This window comes from Diospyros lotus, chromosome 11 (genome assembly GCF_014633365.1).
Source record: "Diospyros lotus cultivar Yz01 chromosome 11, ASM1463336v1, whole genome shotgun sequence".
NCBI classification, from domain to species: domain Eukaryota; kingdom Viridiplantae; phylum Streptophyta; class Magnoliopsida; order Ericales; family Ebenaceae; genus Diospyros; species Diospyros lotus.
This window is the reverse complement of record NC_068348.1, coordinates 10176762-10203271: the sequence shown is the minus strand read 5'-3', so window position 1 is coordinate 10203271 and position 26510 is coordinate 10176762. Positions and strand designations below refer to the sequence as shown.

At 41.1% G+C, this 26510-nt stretch overlaps 1 protein-coding gene across 1 annotated transcript; it reads left to right on the top strand.

Moving 5' to 3' along the window:
- Positions 1-1110: 1110 nt before the first annotated feature.
- Positions 1111-26318, top strand: LOC127813575 (protein DMR6-LIKE OXYGENASE 2-like). Its single transcript, XM_052354605.1, has 5 exons — positions 1111-1295; positions 2102-2159; positions 2245-2492; positions 25240-25561; positions 25654-26318. The coding sequence occupies exons 1-5, from the start codon at positions 1111-1113 to the stop codon at positions 25912-25914; spliced, it is 1074 nt and encodes a 357-aa protein (XP_052210565.1). The 3' UTR covers positions 25915-26318.
- The last annotated feature ends 192 nt before the right edge of the window (positions 26319-26510 follow it).

The window sequence follows — 26510 nt, the reverse complement described above, 5'->3', positions numbered from 1 at the left end:
TAATATATATAGGTATCTTCACGTATTCTCCACCAATAATATATATATTCTATTGGAAACATTGATATAATATATACGCACTGATTGAATTCCGGTTTAAATAATATATACGCACTGATGGACAAGACGTTCACGCTTCCTAATTATATATAATAAAATCGTGGAGATAAAACTGAGCAGAAGCATGTGGTACAAGTGGCTGCAGGTCTCAAGGCGAACTTGTGGACGCGAGAGTAGCTAAGCACGTCGTATATATATGACGTCGAGCATCTGATGTCACTTCATTGAAATTATCTGCGTACTCAGGCCCAGCTGTCTATCCCTAACGTGTTTGCCGTACCCTTCACCAACCGCGCGAGGCAGCTTGCATGTGTGGATGCGCGTTCCGCGGTGCGTTTGTTTCCTGATTTGATTTCCGAATTTCGAAGTCAAGCCAAACTGAAGTCGTAGCTGACATATATAGTTCGTTCTCGTATAAAATGACGCCACCTTGATTAGGTAATAGTTCATCTCAAATGACGCAACTTTAATTGCCCTATTAGCTGGCCTCCTTGACACGGATAGTTCGTTTTCGTATGAAATGACGCCACCTTGATTAGCTAATAGGTCATGGTGTTCATCTCAAATGAGGTATTAGGTTTTAGGTTTGTAGTTTAGAATTTAGAATTTGAGATTTAAATTAAGTATATAAGCATAAATTACTTAAAAATGTGGGAAGAAGTAGTCATTTTATTGGGTTAAATTATAATTTTAGTCTTACCTTGGTAATAAAATTATAATTTTGGATAAAAATATTATTTTTTAATAACACAAAGACAAAATCGTAATTTCACTTAAAAAGACAGCCGTGTCTCTCCGTCGTTTAGGACAGCAATCAATGGAACAAATGCTTAAGAGCTTATAAATCGATAACAAGACCAATTCTAATTACAAACTAGACCGCGGGTGTTAGATGTTTTACCTCTCCAATTGTTGCTAGCATTAATAAATTACTTAATTATTCAAGAATCCGTCTAGTTGGCCCAGTACGTCACTCCTCTATAGTTTATATAAGGCGGAGCTGCGCCACCGAAGATTTCAAAAGAGCCAGTTGCAACGGCCGATACTACAATGTCCACCGCCGGTGGTGCGAAGAAGATGCTAGTAAGCGACCTGGCATCCAGTGCCACTCACGTCCCCTTAAACTACATTCGACCCGTTTCGGAGCGTCCTAATCTCACAAACATTCAAAGCACTACTACTGCTGATGCTTCGATTCCACTCATAGATCTTGAGGATCTCCACGGTCCTAGCTTGTTAATTGTGAAGCTCCAAACGGTGTCGTTACACTTTGCTGACTGGAAGGCCACGTGCAGCAACCGCGTGCTGCCATTTGGCAGCTGCTGGATGGCTGCACGTGGCAACCATCAACTGACCCTCAGCTGGCGCCTGATTATGCCATTGCCCGTTCATCTCCTGCTCTCCTGCTCCTCTGCCGTTTTCTGTTGGGATTATAATCGTGCTTGCACGATTTGATTTGGTCCATTCATCCACACCTTTTTGAGGCGCAATCCCAGCCGCTCTTGATCGCTTTTAATTGCTGCCTCGAGATGTGAACTGAGAGAGAGGCAGAAAAGACGAAAGGAAAAATCAGAAAGGTTTTTCTATCGGGTTGGTTCTTGCGGGTTGAAGGCTCTCGCCTCTTGGGTAGGGTTCTTTCTGGTTTGTTCCCGAATTCTTTTATGTACATGTCTGTATAGTTTTTTGTGGTTCGATAAGTTTGCCTTTAATCTGTATTAAGTGATTGATCGACAGTTTTGTGTTCTCGAACTACTGATTGTTTGAGGGTTTTTGTTTGTGAGGACTTATGAGCGTGTAATCCGATTTTCATCTCATAGTGCAGTGAGCTCTTCTCTCTCGAGCTCAACGTGGATGTAGCCTCAGTTTGAGGTGAACCATGGTAAAAACTCTTGTGTCACTGTTCTTATTTTTTTTTTTTTTTGTTTCTCTGCGTTTATATTTTCTGATTCCAACTCTGTGGATGTTTGTTTCCATTCAGACCATCAAATATTTTGTGATTGCTTAAGAAAAACCCTAAGTTTTCTGTCGAGTCTCAACATAGCCGCTCTCACATAATCGCACAGATTGGTCAAGCCTGCCAAGAAGATGATTTCTTCCAGGTTTCTAATTTTTGTCTTCATTTCAAGCAAATTAAGTAATTAATTTAGCCTTAACTCTTTCTGATTATATATATATATGGATCAGATTAAGAACCATGGAGTACCGGAGACGACGATCGGAAAGGCGATGCGGATGGCGAGAGAATTCTTCAGGCTGCCTGAAAGCGAGAGGTTGAAGAACTACTCCGACGACCCTTCAAAGTCCACGAGGCTGTCCACGAGTTTCAGCGTGAAAACCGAGCAGGTGTCCAACTGGAGAGAATTCCTGAGACTCCACTGTTACCCTCTCCATGACTACGTGCACGAGTGGCCAACAAATCCTCTATCTTTCAGGTAGACATACATATTGATGATGGTTTTTGGGACCGACCACCACGTGCCACCTCTGCGACGGAACCTCGGGAATGGAACCTCGCACTTGGGGATGTCGGACCTCGGGTGTAGAACCTGCAAGACAATGGAGGGCCGGGGCTTGGATCCCCCAGGGTGGACTCCGACGCTCAAATCAGTAAAATAAATGCAAGTAGTAGTGAATGAGAGAGCTGTAGAGTTTGAATATACCTGACGAGAGTCTTTGTCTTTTATAGGCAAACCCGTTTTGGGGTACCCGAGATGAGCGGGCACGACTCTCGAGAATCCCTGGCAAGTTGGAACGGGTCTTGCGATTCGGCCTGGATTTCCCGGGCTCTGCTTCGGAGTGTTGACTTGCCACGTGTCGGTCTCTCAGGTGATCCAAGTGGCAGGTGAGACTATCAGCGCGTAGGGGTATTCTAGTAATTTCGGTTGGTGCCACATCACTTGCCCCCCACTCCTTGAGCCGAGCTGAAAATCATGCTGGGTCGAGGAGTAGGTTACTTGACTGTTGATTTTTCCCAAGACGCATGAGAGTGTTTTTAAAGTTGAGATTAGTGCCTGAAAACCTCATTTACTACCTTGAAATTATAGGGATGAGTTTTGGATGGAGGGAAAAATTCGTTTGGAGGGAAACATTGTCGTTTTGAATTTTTTTCCCCCTTGGGTCCCCTCTATATAAGCCCTAAGGCCCCACCCCACAATTATTATTTCAACACAAGCATTCAACTTCTTGAGGTTAGTCTTTCCCATCCTCATTTGCTTTTATTTTTCCTTACTTGTTATTTGTTTATTTTTTTGCATTATGCTCCCTCTTTGTTTTTATTTATTTATTTTTTTTAAATTAAACTTTCCCTCGGCCATGCGCCTCTGCCTGGCCGAGGTCGACTTGGCCAGGCCGCTTCGACCATGGCTGAGGTCGGCCTGGCCTGGCCCGACCTCGGCAGCGGCCGAGGTCGGCCATGCTCGGCCTCGCTAGATCTCGGCGAGGTCGAGCTCCTCGGCCACGGCCGAGCGCTTGGCTCGGCCTGGCCGAGGTCGGCCAGGGCCGGGGGGCTCGGCCATGGCCAACCCCCCCTCCAGCTTCTTCTTTCTGTATTTTTTTTTAATATCTAATTTCTATACATATATATAATATATATATATGGATATAAGGGCGTCCTTGGGTCGGCTATGGCCGACCCTTGAGACTTTTGCCTCTTTTTTTCTTTTTATTATTTATTATTATTATTATTTTATATATATATATATTTTTTGTCCCCTTGGGTTAGCCATGGCCGACCCTTGGGCTTTTCCTTTGTTAATGATAACAAAATAATCTTTAAAACAAGGTTCAACTTGACTAACCCATTTCCTTGGCTCTTCTTTTTCGCAGGCGTGACTCGAGATTTTTCCAAGCTAAATCGCGCCTATTGAGTTCTCCTAGGCTCAAACCCAGTCGTGGTTGTTCCTACCTGACCTCGGCCTTCACTCTCTTGGTCAGTGACCCTCTCTTAACTACTTCTGTTCGTTTTTTAGCATGTCTTCTTCCTCTTCTTCCTCTGATTTAGAAAACTCTAGTACCAGCTCTAGTAGTGAGGAATCAAATATCGAGTTATCCAGCCCCTCCCATGGCCCCCTTCGTAAGCCCGGGAAACTTAGGAGGCCTGCTAGAATTTCACTTCATCCCACTTCAGAGTCTCATGTGAGTAGTGATCCCAGCTTAGGAGGCTTACCCGAGGATCTAACCACGGACCATTCTACCATGACCAAGAGAGAGTTGTTTTCCCTCCTCTAAAAATATCACCTCATTTATGATGAGTATTGGTATAGTGAACCCCGAGGTCTGAAAGCTCACCAGGCCCCCTATGGATGTATCACCGTTTACGAGCAAGCCTTGGCTGCCGGCCTTAGATTCCCTCTCGCGACTCCTGTAGTTGAGGTGTTCGCTATCGTGGGGTTATGCCCCTCTCAGTTGACTCCCAATGGCTGGAGGTGCCTATCTACCTTCGTTCTCTGCTGTCAAGCTCGGGACATTGAGCCCACTGCTCAACTTTTCTTTAGGATGTTCAAGGTAATTTCCATTAGCAAAACTGAACCTCGATTTGCCTTTTCCCCCCTCAACCAGCATCAGTTCGTAGTCGATAACCCCACATCGGTAAAACGATGGAAGAGTAGATTTTTCTTTGCTGGCTTGAAAGACCGAGGGGTCAGCTTCGGGGTGCCAGTTGAGTGGGCTTTCCAGCCCTCAAAGGTCCGTAGTCGCAAGATCACGCAGGACGAGCTTCATAATATTTAGATCTTGAGGGAGCCGAACCCTATCAGCTCTCAGGTCCTGATATGTGATCGCACCTTGTACCTGGGGGGTTTATCCACTCACACTTGCTTCGAGCCTGATGTCACTTTGGGTAGTCATTTTTTCACTATTTTCATACTTTTCTAACTTGTTTTTCTTGCCCTTAATATCTTGTTTGCATATTTGCAGTTGAGATGGTGAGCACAGCTTTCATCTAGGGGAAGAACAAACGGGGACCCGCGGAGGACGAGGGCTGCCCAGCTCTTACGGGGGGAAAGGCTGCCTTGAATGCTCCTCCTACTGAGGAAGGAGAGCCTAGTCGTGCTAAGAGGAAGAGGACTTCCCATCCTTCGAGAGAGCTCATTCCAGCCCCGGAGTCTCCTCCCCACAGTTCAGACCATGTTCCCGATTGGGGAGTGAAGGCAAGTGGTCTCAGCCGGAACACTCAGGTGGCAAGACGTATGATTCACCACTTTGCCACTCCCGCCGATCGTCAGGTGTTGGCCGAGCAGTCCTCGGAGGCCATAGAAGCCACATTGTGCAAGTATCTGGCCCAGGTAATCACCTATACTTTATCAACATCCTCCAGTCTCATCTATGTTGTCCTTACTTGCCTTGCCCATTGCAGGTTGTCACACTCGTTTCGGACATTTCTCTCAAGCTTCCAAGAAGACCTTGGAGCTAGACACCCAGCTACAGGAGAGGGACGAGTTACTGGAGAGCCACAGGAAGAACTTGGATGAGTTGTCCTCCGAGCGGCAGGCTTCAGACCTACGTATTCAGGAGCTAGAGGCAGAGCTATCTCGGACGATCTCCAAGCTATCCCGGGCGAACTCAGTCATTCGCCAATACGAGCACAAGTATGCCGAGCCTATCAAGCTTCCTGAGGTAGAGGAGTTCCTCCAGAAGAACCTGCAGGACGCTTAGACAAAGGGATTCCAAGCTCATGCGACTGAGGTATTACAAGCTCATCCAGACTTGGACATGTCCAATGTTCGGTCTGTTGCGGAGATTGTGGCTGGGATGGAGGACTCGGAGATGGCCGACGATGATGATGCACCTCCTGATGCTTGAGCTTTTCTTCTTTTTCTAGCTAGGGCCTTTTGTACTTCCTCTATTATCATGTATTGGACCATCTCGCTTTTATACAATGCCATTTCATTTTGACTGTTCATCTTTTGCTTGCGAACATATGGGCTGAGACTAGTTGAACCTCGATCCCTTCCATAGTTAACGAGGGTGAATCTGACCCTTGGTTCTTCCTAAGTCAACAATCAGGAAGGTGTTGTGTTGTAATTTTTCCTTGGCCATTAGTCCACCTTTGGGGGACAGCCGAGGGCTCGTGACCCATGAATGAATCTTTTCGTGGCCATCAGTCCACTGTTGGGGACAACCTAGGGCTCGTGACCCTTGGATTTTAGCTACTCCCATGCGAAGAAGGGTGTTAGCCAGAGTTTTTCCGTGGCCCTTAGTCCATTTTTGAGGACGGCCTAGGGCTCGTGACCCTTGGATTTTAGCCACTCCCACGCGAAGGAGGGTGTTAGCCAGAGTTTTTCCGTGGCCCTTAGTCCACTTTTGAGGACGGCCTAGGGCTCGTGACCCTTGGATTTTAGCCACTCCCAAGCGAAGGAGGGTGTTAGCTAGAGTTTTTCCGTGGCCCTTAGTCCACTTTTGAGGACGGCCTAGGGCTCGTGACCTTTGGATTTTTCTTCGACGAAGTATAATCCTTTGTACGATTGCTATTAGATGAAGAGAATACGAAGCCTTGCCATTAGTCATAAAGAAAAAGAGTACAAAGAGATTCAGGGAATTCCCCTGCTCATTGATAAAACTTCCTTAAGTTCTGCACATTCCAAGTATGCTTCAGGGGCTTGCCTTCCATGTCTTCTAGTCGATATGCCCCCGGACTTAGGGATTCCACCACTCAGTACGGTCTTTCCCAATTCGGAGTTAGTTTATTCATGTCCTGAGGATGACTCACGTCGAACCGTCGTAGTACAAGATCTCCTGGCATGAAGCTCCTAGCGTGGACTCGTCGATTGTAGTACCTAGCAATGCGCCGGTTATATGCGGCTTGTCGAATTTGTGCCAGGTCTCGGAGCTCATCCATCAAGTCCAAGTTGCACCTTAGCCCTTGCTCATTAATCTCAGGATCGAAATGCTCCACTCGGTAGCTCCTTACCCCAATCTCGACAGGGATAAGAGCCTCCGAGCCATAACACAATGTGAAAGGGCATTCTCCTGTAGCCGTTCGCGGTGTGGTTCGATAAGACCATAGTATACTGGGGAGCTCATCTACCCATTGATCGTCTGCCTTCTCAACCCGAGCTCGGAGTCCTTCCAGAATGGTCTTGTTCGTAAGCTCTACCTGCCCATTAGCTTGAGGATGGGCGACCGAGGTAAAATGTTGCTTAATCCCCAACTCTCGGCACCATTCTTGCACTGATCGATCTTCAAATTGGGTGCCATTGTCAGTTATTAGCACCCTTGGAATACCAAACCGGCAGACGATGGATTTCCAAAGGAATTGTTTTACCCTCCGGCCTGTAATAGTCGCCATAGGCTCGGCCTCCACCCACTTAGTGAAGTAGTCGATGGCTGCTATCAAGTATTTGTTCTGTCCAGCCGCTAGTGGAAAAGGCCCGAGGATATCGACTCCCCACCTGGCAAACGGACAAGGCAAAGCCAGGTGGGTGAGTTCAGCTGCCGGGGTGTGAACCAGGTTAGAATTTTTTTGGCATCTCTCACAAGTCTGGACCAAATGCCCAGCGTCGCTCATCATTGTCGGCCAGTAATACCCCTGCCGAAGTGCCTTCTAGGAGAAAGACCGAGCTCCGATGTGACTGCCGCAAATCCCTTCATGGATTTCCCTTAGGATGTAGTCGGCCTCGACCGGTCCCACACACTTCAGCAGCGGCTAAGTGAAGGATTTCTTATAAAGGTCTGATCCCACCAGTAGAAACTTGACAGCCTGGCGCTTGAGTTTTCGACTTTCCTGTTCCTCCTCGGGTAGCCATCCCTTGGTCAGATATGCTACGATGGGATCCATCCAACTTTCAACCCCTTCCACGCAAAGCTGCTCTGCCTCAGTCTCTATGCTCCTCTGGGGCAACGACTCCATGTAAACAGCTCGGGAATTCCTAGGGAAGGAAGAAGAAGCTATCCTCGAGAGAGCATCCGCCACTGTATTCTGTGCCCGTGGGACATGATTGATTTTCACTATCCGAAATTGTGCCATAAGATCCTTGGCTATCGCCAAGTATTGGGCCATGACGTCCTCTCGGGCCTCGAACTCCCCTGTGACCTGTGATTAGTGGTTAATTTTATAAAAATTTTGTTATAATTATACCCTTCTTTTGATCTTAAAAATGGTTTAAATTAGATATTAATATATATTTTATGGTTATATGCAAGTTTAAATTGAAAAATGAATGAAATGAAATTTTAAAGTAAAATTTAATAATAATAATAATATATAAAATACATATACATCATTATATGCTTGCATGTAATATATATATATATAATATAATTTAATATATATATGTGCCATGTGTAATACATATATATAATATATAATTTATTAATAACATTAAATTATTTTTTTTTAGGCATGAAGAATTCAAGTCCATGAAGAATTCAAATCTATGAAGAATTCAAATCCATGAAGAAATCAAACCCATGAAGAAATCAAGCCCATGAAAAATTAAAGTCTATGAAGAATTCAAACCCATGAAGAATTCAAGCCCATGAAGAATTAAGGCCCAATTTGAGCAACCCATGGAAGATATTATTTGGAGAAGGCCCAAGGATTATTTTTAATCCTAATGAAGATTAAAAAACCAATTTATAGAAATCTATTTTTATTTTTTATGTGAGAGCTTTATTAGGTGTGTTTTTTAGCTAAAATTCATTTAACTATTAGGTGGATATTATAGCTAAAATCCATTTAACTTTATGAGTGCTTTATTAAGTATGTATTTTAGCTAAAATTCATTTAATATTAGGTGTGTATTATAGCTAAAATCCATTTAACTTTAAGTGTGTGAGTGCCCATTAGATATAATTATATCTAATTGAATAATTGAAATTGTGGGGTTTGTATTGCATCTTGTGGCCTATAAATAGCTCACTTGATTGCATTTGTAAGTGTGATTATTATTCTTGAATCAAAGTTTAGTTGTTTCCTTATAATTCTCTCTTTGAGAATTGTTCTTGTTCTTTTTCCCCTTTTCTTTAGTATTCTCTCTTGTGATCTTACTTCCTTCCTTTGTTCTTTTAAATTCTTATGTCATTTATTATTACTTTATTATTCACCGCCTAAATGACCGGTTAATTTGTGCCTTTAAATTTCTGCAATTTTAATTCTTGTCATTTAATTATTCACCGCCTAAATGGCCGGTTAGTTTATGCCTTTAAATTTCTGTAATTTTAATTCCTGTTATTTAAATGTTCACCGCCTAAATGGCCGGTTAGTTTTTGCTATTTTAATTCCTGTCATTAAAATACTGTTATTTAAATTATGTCATTTAAATTCCTGTAAATTAATTAATGAAAATGAGTAGCTAAATCTAATCTTGGGTTAAGGCAAGGACAATGTCTAACGCCAATGATTCCCAAAGAAAGCTGCGCTTTAAATAAGTAACATTAATTTAAATTTCAATATGAGTCTGTATTAATTATTGAAAAATCACTAGGTTTGAATTGGAGCGTAAGCCTACCTTAGAGCTTTCATGCCATGTATGAGAGTTACTAGAACTGGAAACGCTATCATACCCAAACCCAGATGATTAATTTAGTTGTTTTGTGTATTAATTGCAATTGGACTTATGGTAGTTGCTTAAATTAGAATCTCGCATATCATGTATGGGGATTGCTTAAACTAGAACTATCATCATCTCTAATTGCATTTGATAACAAACCCTCATATTTGAAATTAAATTAATGTTGCTAATCTTTTATGCTAAAATTTGGGAATCAACGGGTTGGCACTGAAATTGTCTTAACTCAAGTACTATCCAATTTTATATTCTCACTTTAAGTATTTATTTCAATTATTGCCTTAATTTATTTCCTAGTATCTGTTGTTTAAAAAACCATAAAAAAATCTTGTTGCCAATTTGTCCAAATGCGTATGTGCTTGTGTGTGACATTCTTTTTATTTTGCCATAAATAAATCTCTCAGTGGACGACCTGGACTCATTCAGAAAATATAAATTTAAATTTAGACTACAATTGCACTCGTACACTGACGAGTATAAACCTCTCACCTAAATAAATAAAAAAATATAAAATTTTTATTGTGTTTTGTTTTGTGTTTTAATTGCAGGGTGGGAGTGTAGTCAAATTTTGGCGATGTTGCCGGGGAGATTAAGGCAAAAATAAAAAGAACAAAAAAATAAATAAATAAATAAAATAAAAGAATAAGCATCTCCTGATAAAATCGGTAACTCTGTTTCTCTTTTACTTTATTTTTGTTTGTGCATTGTATATGAGACTGAGATTAGGTAGAATTCTTAAACAGCATTTTCATATCATTTTGATTCTTTACCTGCAATTTAATTATCAACTTTACACTTATGTTTCAATACTACTATAATCTGTCTGCACAAGATACTTATCATGATGAAAATAATCATTTTGAATCCGATTTTTCTAAACCTCTTAAGGATTATCTATACCCTCCTAGGAAAACCACTTTTAATTTGCAACCAGACACTATCCATTTGCTACCCACTTACCATGAAATTGAGGTTTGGTGTGTTGTGTGTGAAATTTCAACTCATTCGACGGATGACTGCCCTATAATACCTGCTTTTAAGGAGGTATTGTATGGTCAATCCAATTACACACACACACACAACTATGAGGGAATGTATTACTAGAACCATGAGGAAAACTACCATTCGGACTTTGATGCATATCACCTTAATTCACACTTTCATCCAAATTTCTCATGGGAAAATGATTTTGTAGCCCAACCACATGAGCACTTCCTTTCTCAGCCTCAATCATTTCAAACGAATGAAGGGTCTACATTCGATGCATATCAACCCCCTCATGGGAGTTCATTAGAAGATACCTTCAATCTATTTATACAAGGCCAAATGGAAATTTTTACACAAATGTCCAAATGTCAAGAACATACCATTAGAGTTACAGAGGACATTAGGAACCAATTGACACAGCTAACACAGACTTTAAGCATGTCAGAGCCTGTCCATCCCAACTCACTCCAAATCCCATTAATAAAACCCATCATCAAAAGTGAAAGTCAGGAGCAGGACATAGGAGTGACTGTCTTAAGGAATGGAGAAATAATTGAGAAACTTGATGCCCCTAGGACAGTACACCCTTTGGTGCAAGAAGAGAGAGTGGTTGATCATAGTGAGGTAGATGTCAATGAAGCCTTGGAGGAAGAAAAAGACCAAAATGATGTGAGAAAAGAAGAAACCTGGGAGGAAGGAGAGGATAAAATCCGAGAGCCAAAATGTGAAGATGTCATAAGTTTTGTAACGCCCCGTTCCCACTCGCGGGTGTTACCGACGATAATCTCCTGGATTCCTCGCCCCAAAGCTCGAATTTGAAGGGTAGACTATGTTTCGTGACGAAACGCCCTAGGTGGGAACTAGGCTTCGTCTAGCCCTTCGCTTACCCAGGATCCATAAACACCCTAGGACCCTGCGAGTTTCTTATGAACGAAGAAATAACCCGCTACACCGCTTAAGGGCCTCAGGATGCTTCTTAACACCGGGCTAGACTAAGGGGAAACTCAAACTCAGAAAATCCTCCAAATTTCCAACATTTCATCACTCGGAGACTCCTTCGGGGAATTTTATAAATTTTTCTATAGCCCAAAATCTCCCAAAATTAGGCCCTATTATTCCCCCTTTTATTCCCCTAATTTTAGAATTTTTTCCCTTTTTTTTTTCCGCACGGGCCCCACGGCCGGCTGGGCCCGACCGCATGCTGCTTGGGGCGGCCGCAGCCCGCGGCCGTGCGGGCTGGCCCCAGCAGCGGGCACGCGGGCCGGCCGCGCGCCCCCTGCTACCGCCCCGGCCTGCCTGCTCCAGAAAAGTCCAACAACCTCTTTTTTTGAATTTTATAATTTTCCAACACCCAAAAAATGCCCAAATTCTCCAAATTTTTCTTTCCATATATACACATCAAAATGTACCATTTGGGCTTAAAGAAACCCTTACAAAAGGCATGTACAAATTAGGCAAAAAATTACACCATTTGAAAAAATATACAAAATTCTTCATGCTCAAGCCTCTTTCTCTTGCCAAACCCTTCCATAGTATGCTTCAATACCTACAAGAGGTCAAAATAAACCTCATGAGCTCCAAGAGCTCAGTAAGGGTGCAATAACATAAAGTATGAAAATTAACAATATAGATGCCAATGCCATATGCAAGTGCCTAGGGTTCCAATACCTCAACCATTAAGGTTAAAGGCTTCAACATACCCACCCCAACACACAACTTCATGGCCATGAGTCTCATACACACAAGCATATGCAAAGCAAGCACAAAAATGTTAAAATGCATACAAGGGTCTTGCTAGCCACCATCCACTTGGGGCTTTCCCCTTACCTCAATACTCCATGGATCTTCAAGTTTCCAACAACTTCAAGCCTCCAAAATCACTTCCCTTAATTTCCTCGAACTCCTTCATGAAAAACAAGCCTAGGATCGTAAAGAGATCCTTAAAAAAATGAGAAATACAAGAAGATTATATAACCTTTACCTCTAGACTTCTTGGACTTCTTCTTCTTCTCATTTTTCTTCTTCTTCCTCTCTTCTTCTTTCACTTGAATGGGAGAACTCTCCCATCCCTATGCCTCTCTCATATATATATCTTACACCTTTCTCCTAACCTCCAAGGTTTAATATGAACCTTTGGATCTCTCTTGAAATGGGAGAATTAATCCCCACCTCTCATTAAAATCCTTATTCTTCCATTTACATAACACACCACATATATATGTATGCATATATATCTTGAAAGTCAAGCCTCCCAACACCATCATCACACTCTTTAATGGCTTGAGTGACTAAAATCACATAATATCTCTTTAAATTAATCCCTCATTTTCACTCATAAATGCTTGACCATTTTCTTTTCTTTTTGCATTTTTCTTTTAGGCGACATAATGATTGCCCTTAATAAATGCTTGAAAGACCACTTTACTTTCCTTTTTGAATTATCTTAATTCACTTTATCTTCTCCCAACATCCACATATATATGATCATGTATGGCTCCACCCATGCACATACACATACATACATGATCTTTCTTCCCAAGACTATGCCAAGTGTCATCACTAGACACCTACTTGGCCTCCAATCCTTAATCTTGGCCATTGGATCATGTCTTCCATCTCAAGACACAATTTTTCTTTTCCAATTAATTTTCTTTTCTCTTCCAACATCATAAAGGCCTTCATTAATGGTGAGAGACATAAATATTTTCTTTTGGAATTAAAGAAAAGCCACCATCATTGCCTCATTAAATGCTTGAGTGACTAATAATCTTTTTCCTTTAAAATTTCTTTAATCACTCATATTTTCTCAAAATATCTACACAATACTCATGCCCATAGATACACTTATGCACAACACTTTACACATGCACATATATACATGCATGTCTCCCATGACCAAAACCTTGTCAAAATCACCATTAAGACTCCCTTGCTTGATTTATTTACCAAAATTAATTTCTAACCTTTCACTTTAAGGTCAGATTCATCCCGGCACCTAGCTGGGACTTCTGTCCATACCAGAGCCGCTTCCATCATGCAAGCCTCACAACACCTGACCACCTTTCAGGTTCCAGCACTTTGTCGGAGGCTATCGGAAAAACCTGCGGCCCATTCGGTATTTTTTGCCGTATTATAGCGATACCGAAAACTGTCTCCAGTCCAATTTCTCTTGACACCAAAATTCATATCTCGGGACGCTCACTCGTCCCATGCCTTTATTCCCGATCATCCGAGTCCCGGGGCCTTCCCTGTAGTCGATTCGGCCATTTTTATTGCTACCCCGCTGCTCACAACCACCCTTGGCTTCTCACACCATTCAAGGGCCTATTAAATGTAGCTAAAATTCTTACTCCCAGCACTGGGCAATACCCAAGGTCTATACCCAACCTCTTATCGGGTCTTACTGCCCAAATTACCAAAATACCCCTGCCTCGGTATTATGATACCAGCCTAAACCCTTCCATCTCAAGGGCCTTCTTCGGCTTTCCTTTCATTTTTCTAACACTGGTAACACGGAGTGTTACAAGTTTATCCACATTTAAGCCTAAATTTCTATCTTTTAGGCTAGTCGATATTATTGGGGATCAAATTAAACTAAACATGTGTAAGGTGTTTATGCAAATTAATGTATCGTACTCTGATGTAATAAAACCAACACCGTCAGATGATATATTTTCAAAATATGTATGTGCATTCATGAGAAAAATCAATTTACATAATTTTGAAAATAACTTTAAAAGTGGTGTAGTGAATGGGAGATATTATACGATTAGGTGGGCAACCACTCATTTGATCCTTAACTGGAAAAAAAAAAAAAAAAAAAAAAAAAAACTATAAGAAAAATAATAAAATAAAAATATAATAATTTTTTTTTTAGAAGTATATATACACATATAAGTTGTTTCTTTTCTGCATTACTTAAATAGTGTTTCTCTATGTGCAGTCTAAATAAAATTCTTGCATACAAGTTCATGCATTGAAGACCGTCAAGTATGCCTATCTTTTATCCTTTTATTGCCAATTGAAGATAATACGCAATTCAAGTTGAGGGGTAAGGTGTACTTAAGAATTGATTTATTGGTGTTTGAAATTGATCCGTTGTGCAAATAATTTTGGTCGACTTGATAATATTGTCTTGTGTGGTATATATGATTTTATAGGGCCCCTAAATAATAATAATAATAATAATAATAATAAAATTAAAAAAAATAAAGAGAAGAGGGAGACAGAATTGACGCTGGTAGTAGTCATTTTTCTCGGGCAGTGCAATCACATTGCCCTAAAGAAAGAGGCACACTGCCAAATGTTGAAAAATGAGACGCTAGAGGACGCCAAACCTGACAGTGCAATTAATGGCATACCTCGAGCCGTGTGTAGAATAGTGATGCCCATTGCTCTATAAGAGACTCCATATCTGTATGAGGCAAGCCACTCTTCTTGAGCTCAGCCTACTCTCCTTTGTGTTATTCTCCGATCAGGTACTCTCATCCCTTTTGTAAAGTTTATAGTTCTTTACTTTCTTCTTAGTATAGTTTTTTTTTTTAAAAAAAAATGGATCTTTATCTCTCAAAAATTCACAAGTATTATCCATCTCTCCCGCAGAATGATTTGAAAAAAATTTATGCTGCTAGGTGTGAAAGACTTTGGCTGTTGATGCGTAATAACATCCCTGAAGATATTCGTTGGCTGATCGAAGCAAAAGTTCGATTAGCTGGTGAAACTTCACCTAGTTTTAAGCATTTTCCAGGCTTAGGGAAGATTAGTTTTGTGAAGAAAAGAAGAGCAAAAAGAGTGAATGGTTGTTACAAATGTGCTCGATGGACCTGTAACACATGATGCAAATCTGTGGGGTTTACGTCCATAAATCGAGAAGATAAAATTAATTTCATAAAGGATGGACTGAATAAGGAGTCTTTGGATGATATCCGATTGACTCTTGAGACGCATCCATGTGGAATAGTGCAAAGAGAACTTCTTGCTTTATGGACCCAGTTCAGAAGTGACCACCAACGCTATAGTCTTGGGAATCTGACTAAAAACGACCATGTTTGCCAATCTATAAGAAAATTAGATGGGAAGCTTATTCCCACTTCATAGAAAGTGTTTAAGCTGTTTCTGGACGTAAAACCAGAGGAAGATGTGAGCCACAATCACAACTACTTATACATACGCATGATTTTTGTTTGTATTTATTTCTTGTTGAATTGTTGTATAGCTACTTTTGATCGCCAAACTTCTTTTCAGGACATACAAAAGGAACAAATATGGAAGGCCAGTTAGTTCGTCGAATCAATACCATATGTGTACTTTGTGGCTCTCAACTTGGGCGTGATATTTGTTACGCACTTGCAGCGAGCGAACTTGGTAAAAAATTAGGAGAGAAAAAAATTAATTTGGTATATGGAGGGGGAAGTCGTGGATTGAATGGTTATGTTTCACAAGCTGTACATCTTGGAAATTCATCTGTGGTAGGTGTAATGCCAATCCCTTTAGCTGAACCACATATTTCTGGGATTACACGCGGTCAACTTTTAGAAACGACTTCTATGTCTGAGCGCATGGCTTGTAAGATTTATCAGTCAGATGCCTTCATTGCTTTACCAGGAGGTTTTGGAACACTTGAAGAAATCTTTTGTATAATCTCCTGGGCCAAGAGTAATCTCCATACCAAACCCATTGGACTTTTAAATGTTAACCATTTTTTCGATGGGTTACTCTCTTTTCTTGATCAGGCTGTGGACCAACAGTTCATTTCTCGTTCAGCAAGAAAGATTCTTATTTCTGCATCCACCATTGATAAGCTGCTAGAGAAATTACACGCTTATGTTCCACAGTATGATCCTCATGAGCCTCGGATAGACTGGTCTAAGGCAATTAGTAACAAGCACCAAAGGGGTCCGATTAATTTAGATTTATCACTGTGAGAAATGCTCTTTATTAAGATGGCTGAGTAAGGAGTACTTTTTGTACTCTTGAGACGCATTTAGTTATTGTACAACTTGCAGGATTTTTCTTGGTTGTGTTCTTTAAAAACAAAAAACAAAAAAAAACAAAACTGTGGAATGTTGTTAGCAAAGTCTTTGATAAGATGGCTAAGTAAGGAGTACTTTTTGTACTCTTGAGACGCATTTTGCTTATCTTATGACTTGCATGAAATTTTTATTTTGGTGTGAAAATATAAATATATATATATGGTGTGCTCATTTGTTGTTTAAGTTTTAGCAGTTCACAGCAAATCTATGGACTTGTGGAATTACAGGTATTCCTAACAACCCTAATTTATTACTGCAATTCAAGTTGGGGGGTGTAAGGTCTAGTTATGAATTATCTAGTTCATATTTAACTGTGAGTTTGCTATTGCTAGTTTGTAATCTTGTGTGAATTGATTATCTTTTTCTGCTCTTATTAAAAAAAAATAAAAAAAAATTGTGTTTTAAATAACGCTATTCCTAAAGTTTTGAAGTTATGCACTGATAGCCGATTAAGTTTGCAATATGAAACATGAATGCATTGATTTCTTATTTGAAAACATATATGCATTAGAATAAGTAATTTGCATGCATCAGGGATTCAAAATTTAGAAATTGGTTATCGGTCATAAAGTCAAAGGTAACAGTAATTAGCTGATTAGTACACTGTATGATCTCTCAATAGAAGTGGAGACTATTAGTCAAGTGAGTGTTTGAGCCTAATAACCGTTAATTCTGAGTGAAATAACACTTACTCTAAATATGCTTTATTGTTTATCTTATCTTTTCAATGGCTTCAAAACATCAATTCGCTTTGAATGTCTAGTATGATAACGGATAAGTTTGACTGGTTTCAAACTCTGAATTAGATGACTGAGTATCATCTTTTTGTAGAAGCATGATAGGGGGATCAATTTCTTTCATTTTGGGCCTACTAACTTTTTTTTCTTTTTTTACATTAACCTCACTTGCTATCCCATTTGAGCCATTTGTAGTACAATTTCTTTCGTTACCCTCGTTTAACACATAACCATATGAATTTTATCCAACCTAGTGTGATTTTGGGAATTAGTCTATTTATCTATTTTCATATTTAAAGAGAAAAAGAAAAAAAAAGAGAAAACAAAAAGAAGAAAAAAAGAAGTGAAAAAAAGGGGGCAAATTCTCTTAGCTATTCAGCATAATTGTTTCAAAATAAATGCTAAAAAAAAATAAATAAATAAATAAAAAATCCCAACACACCCTTTGCACACTCTACCTTTTCTTTGACAACCCGTATTAACCTTATAGCCCCATTACAACCCAGTCTGGTCCCTTTTGATGCTATAAATCATGTGATCTCAGAATTCGAGTTTGGAGTAGGGAATCATGTTTAAATTCAGAAGTTACTCATCTAGAGCATTATTCCAATCATGAAGCTATGTCAATTTCCTTGTTCTTTCATGAAAATACGTTCCTTGTATTGGGATGGCACCGAGTTTTGAACTTGTTCTGCATTTACTCTTATAACGGTGCACCCCTTGTGTGTACACCTGAGGAATCCTTTTTATTGGAGAGAAAATCTATAGTGAGATTTGAAGTCAAAACTTCGAGGGAGTAAGTCTGTGTGTTGGTTATTCTAATTTTCATTCCTGAGATTGTATGACCTTTAACCAAAAATCTGATTTAGAATGCTAAATTACTTATTCGATTTTATGCATTTTGGTTTCAAATTTTAAATTTTTACATTCATACAGTTATTGTGAATAAAGTTTGGCAGGTGTATAATCTGATTGCTAAGAGACTAGCAATGTTTAAGTTGGGGGGTATAATTAGTGGTTAATTTTGTAAAAATTTTGTTATAATTATACCCTTCTTTTGATCTTAAAAATGGTTTAAATTAGATATTAATATATATTTTATGGTTATATGCAAGTTTAAATTGAAAAATGAATGAAATGAAATTTTAAAATAAAATTTAATAATAATAATAATATATAAAATACATATACATCATTATATGCTTGCATGTAATATATATATAATATAATCTAATATATATATGTGCCATGTGTAATACATATATAATATATAATTTATTAATAACATTAAATTATTTTTTTTTAGGCATGAAGAATTCAAGTCCATAAAGAATTCAAATCCATGAAGAAATCAAACCCATGAAGAAATCAAGCCTATGAAAAATTAAAGTCCATGAAGAATTCAAGCCCATGAAGAATTAAGGCCCAATTTGAGCAACCCATGGAAGATATTATTTGGAGAAGTCCCAAGGATTATTTTTAATCCTAATGAAGATTAAAAAACCAATTTATAGAAATCTATTTTTATTTTTTATGTGAGAGCTTTATTAGGTGTGTTTTTTAGCTAAAATCCATTTAACTATTAGGTGGATATTATAGCTAAAATTCATTTAACTTTATGAGTGCTTTATTAAGTATGTATTTTAGCTAAAATCCATTTAATATTAGGTGTGTATTATAGCTAAAATCCATTTAACTTTAAGTGTGTGAGTGCCCATTAGATATAATTATATCTAATTGAATAATTGAAATTGTGTGGTTTGTATTGCATCTTGTGGCCTATAAATAGCTCACTTGATTGCATTTGTAAGTGTGATTATTATTCTTGAATCAAAGTTTAGTTGTTTCCTTATAATTCTCTCTTTGAGAATTGTTCTTGTTCTTTCCCCTTTTCTTTAGTATTCTCTCTTGTGATCTTACTTCCTTCATTTTTTCTTTTAAATTCTTATGTCATTTATTATTACTTTATTATTCACCGCCTAAATGGCCGGTTAATTTGTGCCTTTAAATTTCTGCAATTTTAATTCTTGTCATTTAATTATTCACCGCCTAAATGGCCGGTTAGTTTATGCCTTTAAATTTCTGTAATTTTAATTCCTGTTATTTAAATGTTCACCGCCTAAATGGCCGGTTAGTTTTTGCTATTTTAATTCCTGTCAATTAATTAATGAAAATGAGTAGCTAAATCTAATCTTGGGTTAAGGCAAGGACAATGTCCAACGCCAATGATTCCCAAAGAAAGCTGCGCTTTAAATGAGTAACATTAATTTAAATTTCAATATGAGTCTGTATTAATTATTGAAAAATCACTAGGTTTGAATTGGAGCGTAAGCCTAGCTTAGAGCTTTCATGCCATGTATGAGAGTTACTAGAACTGGAAACGCTATCATACCCAAACCCGGATGATTAATTTAGTTGTTTTGTGTATTAATTGCAATTGGACTTATGGTAGTTGCTTAAATTAGAATCTCGCATATCATGTATGGGGATTGCTTAAACTAGAACTATCATCATCTCTAATTGCATTTAATAACAAACCCTCATATTTGAAATTAAATTAATGTTGCTAATCTTTTATGCTAAAATTTGGGAATCAACGGGTTGGCACTGAAATTGTCTTAACTCAAGTACTATCCAATTTTATATTCTCACTTTAAGTATTTATTTCAATTACTGCCTTAATTTATTTCCTAGTATCTGTTGTTTAAAAAATCATAAAAAAATCTTGTTGCTAATTTGTCCAAATGCGTGTGTGCTTGTGTGTGACATTCTTTTTTATTTTGCCATAAATAAATCTATCAGTGGATGACCTAGACTCATTCAGAAAATATAAATTTAAATTTGAACTACAACTGCACTCGTACACTGACAAGTATAAACCTCTCACCTAAATAAAGAAAAAAATATAAAATTTTTATTGTGTTTTGTTTTGTGTTTTAATTGCAGGGTGGGAGTGCAGTCAACCTGCTGCACAATTAAATTCGAGTCAGAATATACCTCCAGATCCCTGACTCCCATCTGTTCCGCTAGTCTGAGCCCGACAATGAACGCCTCATACTCGGCCTCATTGTTAGAGGCATTGAACTCGAAGTGGAGGGCATACGGCCAAGCCTGGCCATCGGGGCCGTGGAGTAGTAATCCAGCGCCACTGCCTCTGACACTGGAGCTGCCATCCACAGAGAGAGTCCAAGTTTGGGAAATCCCCTCGTCTGCTTCCTCTGGTAGGGTACCCTCCACGATGAAGTCGGCAAGAGCCTGCGCCTTGATGGCCGACCGAGGTCGATAGTCGATGTCGAAAGCACTCAGCTCTACTGCCCATTTGAGCATCCTCCCCGACAAGTTCGGCTTTCCCAGCACATGCCTCAGCGGCTAACTTGATAGGATGATAATGTGGTGTGCCTCAAAGTAAGGCCTCAACTTTTGAGTGGAGATGACTAGGGCATAGGCCAACTTTTCTGTTGGAGTGTAACGAATCTCAGCTCCGGCCAACCTTTTGCTCACATAATAGATCGGCTTTTGGATTTTGTCCTCCTCCCGTACCAAAACCGAACTGACAGCCTCATCCGAGGCAGCCAGATAAATATATAGTGACTCTCCCGGCTGTGGTTTTGCCAGGACTGGGGGGAGACTAGACACTGTTTCAGCTGCTCAAATGCCTCCTGGCATTCCTCTGTCCATGCAAAATTCTGGACTCGAGTCAAGGCCTTAAAGAATGGCAATTGTCTTTCCGCAGATCTTGACAAGAACCTCTCTAATGCTGCTATCCTCCCAGTTAGCCTCTGCACCTCCTTGATACTTCGAGGGGGAGGCATCTCGAGTATGGCCTTTATCTTCGAGGGGTTAGCCTCAATTCCCTGGTAATGCACCATGAACCCCAAGAATTTACCAGCTGTAACCCCGAAGGCACACTTGACCGAGTTGAGCTTCATTTGATACTGGCGTAAGGTTCTGAGGCACTCCTCCAAGTCGTCCGGATGCTGTTCAGCCAATAGACTCTTGACTAACATGTCATCCACGTAAGCCTCCATGTTTCGACCGAGTTGAGCTTTGAACAGTTTGTTTACCAACCTTTGATATGTAGCTCCAGCGTTCTTCAGCCCGAAGGGCATAACTCGGTAACAATAGGTAGCCTTATCCGTGATGAAGGCGGTCTTTTCCTGATCTTCAGGGTGTAGTGGGATTTGGTGGTACCCCTGGAATGCATCTAGGAAACTCATTAGCTAACACCCCGTTGTTTCGTCAATCAACACATCAATCCTAGGCAGAGGGTAACTGTCTTTCGGGCAAGCCTTGTTAAGATCTTTAAAATCAATACAAAGCCTCCATTTTCCCGATCCCTTGGAGACAAGAACCACGTTGGCTAACCACTCTGGGTAGTTGACTTCCCTAATATGATTAGCCTCCATAAGCTTTTCCACCTCCGCCTCTATAGCTTTAGCTCGCTCCGGGGCAAACTTCCTCTTCCTTTGTCTTACCGGCACACAATCCGGGTAGAGCCCCAAGCGATGTGTCATGATCGCTGGGTCTATCCCCGGCATATCCAGGGTAGACTATGCAAACACATCTTGATATCGGCGCAGGAGTGAAAGGATCTCGGACCTCAAGGGCTCCTGTAACTTGGCACTGATTCGCACTGTCCGATCGAGCTCTTCCCCCAGTGGGACTTCCTCGAGCTCATCCACCGGCTCTGAAGTCTTAGGCTCTTCTGGACCTTCCAAGATGAAACTAGTAACCACAGTGGGAGGGGCAGCGGAATTCTATCCCTCCTCCCTTACTGACCTCTGACCTGCTCTTATACTTGGGTCTCTCACATGTTCCGTCTCCATCTGGCCCTGACCAGCTTGAGGGACCGCCTCCTGATTCGGTCCTGAGTCTAACTCTGACCCCTTGGCCACAGTGGCACTCAAGGAGGCCACGTAGCATTCCCTAGCCTGCCGCTGGTCTCCTCTTACCTTGTCAATCCCTCTCGAAGTAGGGAATTTCAACACCATGTGATACGTACTCGGTATTGCCCTCAGAGCATTAAGCCCAGACCTACCAAGGATCATATTGTACGCCGAGGGCACATCTGCCACCAAAAAATCCAACGTCACCCGGGATTTATGAGGACCACTACTAACCGTCAGGGGCAACCGGATCAAACCTTCAGAATGGATCACCATTCCATCAAAACCCACCAATGGGACACGGACTGGCCTTAGCTGATCGAGCGTGAACCCCATCCCTAGGAATGCCCTATTGTAGAGAATCTCTAAAGAGCTACCTGGATCCACGAGGATTCGCCTCATCTCCCACTCTCCCACTTGAGCAGTGATCACCAGAGGGTCCGAATAGTTGGGATAACTCGGAAGATCCTCCTCAGAGAAAGTGATGACCACCCCTTCCTTTACCGTGCTCTTGGGAGCAGTTGAGTGGGACCCTGGAACTGTCCCTGCCGCCAGCGTGTACAAGATAAACTTCTGTCCCCCCTCCTTGGCGGGCTGCTTTCCTTCTCTCCGGGGCGGTGTTCGGCTTCGCTCTCGAAAGCGATCTCGAGTAGGAGACCTCCCTCGATGCTCCGACTTGGATTCTACCCTGCCCGAGCTCGTACCTCCTCGACCCACGAAATCCCGGAGGTATCCTCGGTTGATAAGCTCTTGTATTTCTTCTTTCAGTTGGATGCAATCCTTAGTATCATGGCCGTGGTCGCGGTGAAAACGGCAATACTTTTTTTTGCTTCGAGTGTTGGGTGGAGATTTCAGCGGTGGAGGACGCCGTAAATAATTCTTATCCTCCAATGCCAGGAGAATCTCTGCTCGACTTGTATTGAGGGGAGTGTAATTCACTAGGCTTCCACGTGCACCCCCAAAACCCAGGCGATCGGGAGCTCGGGAGGGGCGATAGTCCGTCTTCTGCTCTGGCGCCGGCTTTTTCTTCTCCTTTTCTCTTTCTTTCCTGTCAGGTTGTTCCGCCCGCTTCACCTTCATCACCTCTTCGGCGTTGATGTACTTATTAGCCCGGGCTAAGGCCTCTGTGAAAGTACGAGGTGGAGTCTTGGTTAAGGACTGAGCAAATGGCCCAACTCTCAAGCCATTCTGAAAAGCCACCATTGCGATTTGCTGGTCAAACTCATCGGTACTTAATGCCTCTTCGTTGAACTTAGCCACGAAATCCCTTAGGGATTCACCCTGGTTCTGCTTGATGTTCACCAGAGCCATGGAAGACTTTCGGTGGTGCTTCAAGGGAGCGTAATGGGCTAAGAAACAGGTCTTCAGCTCTTCCCAGCGGTTGATGGAACGATGGGGAAGGCAGGAGTACCAGGTCCGGGCATGTCCTCCCAAAGTGGCCGAAAATGTCTGGCACCACATCGCGTCTGACCCCGATTGCACCAGCATGTGAGAGGAGAAAAGCTCGACGTGGTCATAGGGATCTGTGCTTCCGTCATAGAGCTTGATGGAGGGGATACGAAACCTTTCCGGTGGAACCTCTGCCATGATGTCCTTACTCAAGGGTTGGTTAGAGCCGAGGTGGAGTAGCTCTTCCTTTCCCTTCTTGAGTTCCTGGACTTGCTTATCTAGGAAACGCAATCGTCTCTCCTGCGAAGTCCCTCTTTCTCGCGAGGGGGCAGAAGTGGATCCTGCCGCCTCAGATGAGTGGATTTCCTGACCCGTCTGGCGAGATTAACAAGGCTCTCGAGCAGGAGGAGGTGACTGATGCTCCGCCCGCTGAGAGGGCACATGCGAACGATGCTGTTCAGTCTGGTGTAGATAACCAGTCAACAACTCAGTTAGCTGTTGGACCTGGTTTTCCAACCTGGTGAGTCGGTCCTCCGGCATGGGATTGGCTGGAGGTGGTGGATTCTCTCCTTGTTGCGGGGCTTCTAGATTGGCTCCGACCTGGCTGCGAGTCACGTCTCTTCGGGGAGCCATGTGGTTAGTTATGACAAGGAGCGAAAGTCGTTTGACACTCGTGGAAAGACCGAGGTCCGAGGTGAGGAGTTGAAGTCCAAAGCGCGAGGTAGGGAATGAAGAGGCTAGCGAGTATGGACGTCGGCCCCACGGTGGGCGCCAAATGATGATGGTTTTCGGGATCGACCACCACGTGCCACCTCTGTGACTGAACCTCGGGAATGGAACCTTGGACTTGGGGATGTCGGACCTCTGGTGTAGAACTTGCAAGACAATGGAGTGCCGGGGCTTGGATCCCCCGGAGTGGACTCTGACGCTCAAATCAGTAGAATAAATGCAAGTAGTAGTGAATGAGAGAGCTGTAGAGCTTGAATATACCTGACGAGAGTCCTTGTCTTTTATAAGCGAACCCGTTTTGGGGTACTCGAGATGAGCAGGCACGACTCCCGAGAATCCCGGTCAAGTTGAAACAGGTCTTGCGGTTCGGCCCGGATTTTCTGGGCTCCGCTTCGGAGTGTTGACTTGCCACGTGTCGGTCTCTCAGGTGATCCAAGTGGCAGGTGAGACTATCAGCGCGTAGGGGTATTCTAGTAATTTCAGTTGGTGCCACATCACATTTATGCATTGTAATTGTGAAGAGACAATAAAAATTTATTGTTGTCAAATCTAATTTATAATAAAAGAAACTCTCATACTAAGTCAAATTTATCACTCAAAGAAAAATTTTATAAAAATTTAATAATAAATAGTGAGTATACTTTATATCATCAAATAGTTCGTCAACTCATACCTTATCTATACTTGCCACTGTACTGGCAAGTACAGAGCATACTTTATATTATTAAATTACTACCAATTTTTATATAACAAAATATTGTAATATTTGGTAGAACACTTCTGGCTTTTACTTGAACTCTTCACTAATGAATTATCACACTCACTTGAATGAATGAAACTAACAAACTAAACACATATATTTATACTAGTTCTTAACCAATTACAACCACATAAGTAACCAATTGGTTTATAGGGAGGAGGTAGCCGAGTATTGCAGCAGCGTGAGGGGACTGGTTCTGAGGCTGCTTGAAGCCATATCGGAGAGCCTGGGCCTGCCTGGAGATCAAATAAGTAACCAATTGGGCAAGCATGCCCAGCACATGGCTATGAATTATTACCCTCCATGTCCCCAACCGGAGCTTACTTACGGGTTGCCGAGCCATACGGATCCAAACTTAATTACAATCCTTCTTCAAGATGACATCCCCGGCTTGCAGGTCCTCCAGCAAGGAAAATGGGTCGCCGTAAATCCTATTCCCAACACATTCATCGTTAACATCGGAGATCAAATGCAGGTCCAACTACTTATATATATATATATAAAATATTTGTATTTATCTATGATTCTTTCTAGTTGTTAATTAATTTGCATTAAAAATGACATTAGGTTCTGAGCAATGATCGTTACAAAAGCGTGCTGCATCGAGCTTTGATGAACGAGAAGAAGGAACGAATTTCAATTCCGACGTTCTACTGCCCATCTCCGGACGCTGTGATTGGTCCCACTTCAGAGTTGATCGATGAGAACCACCCCGCGGTTTATAAGAGATTCACTTACCAGGAATACTATCATAAGTTTTGGAATAGCGGTCTTTTCACCGAGTCCTGCCTCGACTTGTTCAAAGCCTCTTATCTTTCCAGGCTCTAACTGAGATTTGGACTTGTTCAAAGTCTACCGGATTGCATTTTCTTTATTGTTTTTAAAGTTATTTTTAGTTTTTGATTTTTAAAATAACACGAGACACACAACAGTTTGTGTGGATGCGCGTTCCGCGGTGCGTTTGTTTCCTGATTTGATTTCCGAATTTGGAAGCCAAGCCAAACTGATGTCGTAGCTGACATATACAGTTCGTTCTCGTATAAAATGACGCCACCTTGATTGGTAATAGTTCATCTCAAATGACGCAACTTTAATTGCCCTATTAGCTGGCCTCCTTGACACGGATAGTTCGTTTTCGTATGAAATGACGCCACCTTGATTAGCTAATAGGTCATGATGTTCATCTCAAATGAGGCAACTTTAATTGCCCTATTAGCTGGCCTCCTTGTCATGTTTTTTTTTTATTCTTTCTATTTTTATTATTTATTTCTGTCACGTTTATGATCAAAGGTATTAGGTATTAGGTTTGTAGTTTAAAATTTAGAATTTAAGATTTAAATTAAGTATATAAGCATAAACTACTTAAAAATGTGGGAAGAAGTAGTCATTTTATTGGGTTAAATTATAATTTTAGTCTTACCTTG